Source organism: Orycteropus afer, unplaced genomic scaffold (genome assembly GCF_000298275.1).
Source record: "Orycteropus afer afer isolate SDZICR_OR568_19922 unplaced genomic scaffold, OryAfe1.0 scaffold01129, whole genome shotgun sequence".
In the NCBI taxonomy this organism is placed as follows: Eukaryota; Metazoa; Chordata; class Mammalia; order Tubulidentata; family Orycteropodidae; genus Orycteropus; species Orycteropus afer.
Genome location: NW_006922716.1, coordinates 225,792 through 230,300, shown reverse-complemented (window position 1 = coordinate 230,300; position 4,509 = coordinate 225,792). Strand labels below are relative to the sequence as shown.

Genomic DNA, 4,509 nt, shown 5'->3' with positions numbered 1-4,509 from the left:
AAGCCCAAACCACACCCACTGCTGTGAAGTCAATTCTGACCCACAGCGCCCCTAGAGGACAGAGTGGAACTGCCCACAGGGTCTCCCAGGCTGTCAATCTTCACTGAAGCAAAGCCCAAACCACACCCACTGCCGGGGAGTTGATTCCAACTGTCCCTGGGGAACAGAGTGGAACTGCCCATCAAGCACAGATTCAGTGCTCCTACCTAACTTTCTTCAATTATCCCATATACCACACTGTATGTATTCACCATTTCCTGAGTGAGAACACTCGAAGCATTGCCTCACCACAGCCACCAGGGGCAGTATAAGGGAGGTATTCTTAGGAGCTCCGGTGGTGCAATGGTTAAGGCATTGGGCTGCTAACCAGAAGGCTGGTGGTTGGAATCCACCAGCCACTCTGCAGAAGAAAGATGAGGCAGTCGGCTTCTATAAAGATTACAGCCTTGGGGACCCTGTGGGGCAGTTCCACTCTGTCCTCTAGGGGTGCTGTGGGTCAGAATGGACTCCAGGCAGTGGGTGTGGTTTGGGCTTTGCTTCCGTGACGACTGACAGCCTGGGAGACCCTGTGGGCAGTTCCACTCTGTCCTCTAGGGGCGCTGTGGGTCAGAATCCACTCCAGGGCAAGAGCACTGGGTTGGGTAACATAAACAGTTAAGCACTTGGCTACTAACCAGAAGGTTCCTGGTTCGAATCAATGCAGAGGCACCTTGGCAGAAAGCCTGGCAGTCTACTTTTCGGCCACTGAAAATCCACCGCAGCAGCTCTGGTCTGCACACATGGTGTCACCATGAGTCGGAATTGACTCAACAGTAGGTTCCTTTGTTTCATTAAGTCACACGGCACTTGTTGGCAGACATGGAACTAGAAACCAGAAGTCCCTCTCAGAGCACAGGCAGCTTTCCCTACTAATCCGTTTGGAAATGTGACTGTCTCATGGTGGCCATCCAGGCAGAGTAAGAGCTGGGTGGGGAGCCAATCTGGGCCTGGAGCCTGGTGGGTATGTTCCTCCTCCCACGCCCCTCCGCCTGCAGACCGGGTGCCCCCATCACGGGCATGCAGGGGGTCCGCAGGAAGCACTTACCTTCCCAGCATGACGGCCAGGGGTCCTGCAAGTAGGGCCCCACAGAGGCCCCCCAGGGAGAACAGAGACACGATGAGCGACCACACTAGCAGAACCCCGTGGTCGGGCAGTGGCTTGCCAGTCCGCGCCTGCCAGGTGGCATTGGTGAAGTCCTGAATGTGCTGGGGGCAAAGATGAGGACAGTCAGCCCCCCAGAGAGGGGGCGCCACAGACAGGCTCCCCTCCCGCAGGGCTCAGGAACAAACTCGCCCGAGTGCCCACTGCAAGCAGGGCCCTGTCTGGCTTCTTCCACACATAGCACCACCCTCAGCCAAATGCAGGGCTCTGTGCTGGCCCCCCGGCCTTGCATCACCCCGCCCGCCCTGCTTTGGTCCTGGAGGCTGATTTCACAAGCTTCACTGAGGTCCCTTGCTGAGTGGCTTTGCTGGACTTGGCCAATGGCAACCACAAGCAGCACATCCAAGGACTCAGAGAAGGAAGAGGGGTGTTGGTTCTCCCAGCTCCCTCCTGGCTGTGACCCTCAACCAAGGGTCACCGTTCCTCTTAAGGACAGTCCTTTCCTAAACCAAAGCCGCATGGCAACCATTAGTCCAAGAGACTAGTGGACAATACGAACTCAGCCTATGACCATGAGACCAGAAGAACTAGATGGTGCCTGGCTCCCACAGTCAACCACTCAGGGGCGGATCAGTGCAGGAGATCCCGGATGGAGTAGGGGAACAATGTGGAACAAAACTCAAAATCATTTATAAAAAAAAAAGGGCCAGGTTTGCTAGTCTGATGGAGCCTGGTGGACCCCCTGAGACTATGGCCCCTAGGTGCCCTTCAGGTCTGGAATTGAACCCATTCCCACGGCTTCCAGCCAAACAACAGACAGGCATATGGGGTGAACACTGACTTCAGGTAGATACACTCCTTGGAGCAATCAGTCACGGGAGATCAGAAGGGCAGTGTTTGCTCAGGGAGACAGCTCAGGGGGTGGGAGTGCATGGAGGGAAGGACACAGGGAAGAGGTAACTATGGGGAGGAAGTGGGAGGGGAGCTGTTACCTGGTGGGGAATTGCAGTCAATGTCATGAAACAAAATGTGTGTGAGGTGCTGTATGGAAAATGAATTTGCTCTGTCAACTTTTACCCAAATCATAACAAAAATTTTTTTTAAAAAAAGTACGGCTCTTTCCTTCTGGGTTCCATAATTACTTCTTCTCTTCGTCTCTTTGGGAACTGGAGGTGTGAACACCACCAGTGTAACCAGGTCTGCCTCACTGCCTCCTCCCTGGTCCTGTGTTCTCAGGCTCCCTGCGTGGCGCAGAGGGGAGCGCTCTCCGCTGCTGACCCAAAGGTGGGCGGTGGGCCCCACCCCGAGGCGCCTCCGAAGCCTGGTGAACCACTTCTGAGAAAATCAGGCAGCTGCACCGACCCGTGGGGTCACCACGAGTCAGGATCAGTTGGTGGGAAGTCAGCGCCCCACTCGGTGCTTTGTGACGCTCTGTTCTCTGGCATCTAAGCCTGCTAGCTGTCTCCTGAGAGTGGTGTCTGTTGTTTTGGGACCCTGTCTGAAACAAGCCCTCGTTTCTGACGGAGACACATTGGTCGCAACATGAGGTGCTTTACGTGGCCTTCTGCCTCGGTTCTTTGCATAAACCGCTTGGGAGACTTGGACCCTGAATCCTAAGATGCCGCCTTCACCCTCGTGCTCTGGTGAAGCTCCGCGGGGCCCTCCCCGAGAGCTGTCCACGCTAGATGGTCTGTCACGTTCACCCAGGGAGGAGCCTGTCTCCACCGGCAGGAAACGTTCCTTTCATCTGAGACCTAACTTGACATCTCATGGGCTTGTGACTCTCTCAAAATGATTGGCTGGACCTCAATCTTGCAAGGGATTGGTCAACTAAGTACTCCAACGTTGTCGTTGTGCGCCATGGAGCTGATCCCAACTCATGGTGGTGGTGTCAGGTGCCATCGAGTTGGCTCTGACTCACAGCGACCCCACGTACAACAGAACAAAACACTGCCTGGGCCTGGGCCAGCCTCACAATCCTTGCTACACCTCAGCCCTCTGCTGCAGCCACCACGTCAGTCCACCTCGTTGAGGGCCTTCCCATTTTTCTCTGACCCTCCACTTCACCAAGCATGACATCCTTCTCCAGGGAATGGTCCCTTCTGACAACGTGACCAAAGAAGGTGAGAAGTCTGACTGCTCTCACTTCCAAGGAGCATTCCGGCTGCACTTCTTCCAGGACAGATCTGTTAGTTCTTTTAGCAGTCCATGGTACTCTCAGCATTCTTCGCCAGCACCACAACTCAAAAGCATCAACTCTTCTTCGGTCTTCCTTATTCACTGTCCAGCTCTCACATGCTTATGAGTTGACTGAAAATACCATGGTTTGGGTCAGGTGCACCTTAGTCTTCAAACCTGCTGCAAAAGCCCCCTTTAAAGTGCTAAAGAGCAAAGATGTCTCTTTGAAGACTAAGGCGCACCTATCCCAAGCCATGGTGTTTTCCAACCCATAGAGACCACAGATCACAGACATGAAGTGCCCCACAGGGTTTTCCAGGCTGTAATTCCCCTTACTCCAGGCTTTTGTGTGTGGGGGTGTGTGTGTGTGTGGTGAAAACATACACAAGACATTCCCCAAGAAAGCCACTTCCCTGTTGACAGCTCGAGGACACTGATGACATCTTTCATGTCGTGGCACCATTACTGCCATAGTTTTCCACAACATCCCACCACCATCAGCATCAACTCAGGCTGTAGGCTTTACGGGGGCAGCAGTCAGCAGGTCTTTCCCCCCACGGAGCTGCTGGTGGGTTTGGATCACCAACGTTTTGGCTGGCGGCCAAGTGTTTAAACCATGGCACCAACCGGGATGGCTGGCAAATCCACCCAGTGAGGCTGACTGAGTCATGGTGCAGCAAAGGGATTGGGGGAGGGGGTTCGCGGTCCTGCTGGGAGGGCGTGGTAGTTCAGGCTGGGCTGGGCCTGCTTCTGAGTGGCTGGGCAGCTGGATCGAGTGATTCCCCGGGATGAGCCTGGTCGTCAGCTCCACGGTGGGATCCATTGGAGCAGGTGAGCAGCTGCCTGAGGGATGTGGGCTGCTTCCAGCATCTAAGGAGACGCTTTGGCAACGGTCCGGAGCTTTGTGGCGCACGTGGACCCCGCACGTAGCTGAGTCTTCATCTCAATGCCCTACCACATTGTCTGCCAATCTGAAAACTGTTAATGGACTTGGATTAGTGGCCTGCATGTTGTCTGCTAATCTGGGAACTGTGCCGTTTGACTTGTCGACCTTGGGTTTGTCAGCCTCAGCAGCCAGCAGCTGCCTGAGTTAGGAGAAACTTCCCACTTCCGTGGGCCGGGAGCAAGAGGCAGAGCTGAAGCCTAAGGCTGAGGGGCCTTTACCCAGCCCCCAGAGCTGGCACTTTGAA

The 4,509-nt window shown here is 54.9% G+C and overlaps 1 protein-coding gene across 1 annotated transcript in view; it reads right to left on the bottom strand.

The window, feature by feature from the left end:
- Positions 1–4,509, bottom strand: part of SLC2A11 (solute carrier family 2 member 11) — a 37,262-nt gene that overhangs the window by 26,235 nt on the left and 6,518 nt on the right. The window contains exon 3 of the mRNA XM_007958779.1: positions 1,085–1,245. Within this exon, the coding sequence (XP_007956970.1) occupies positions 1,085–1,245 (161 nt within the window). The remainder of the gene's footprint in view (positions 1–1,084; positions 1,246–4,509) is intronic.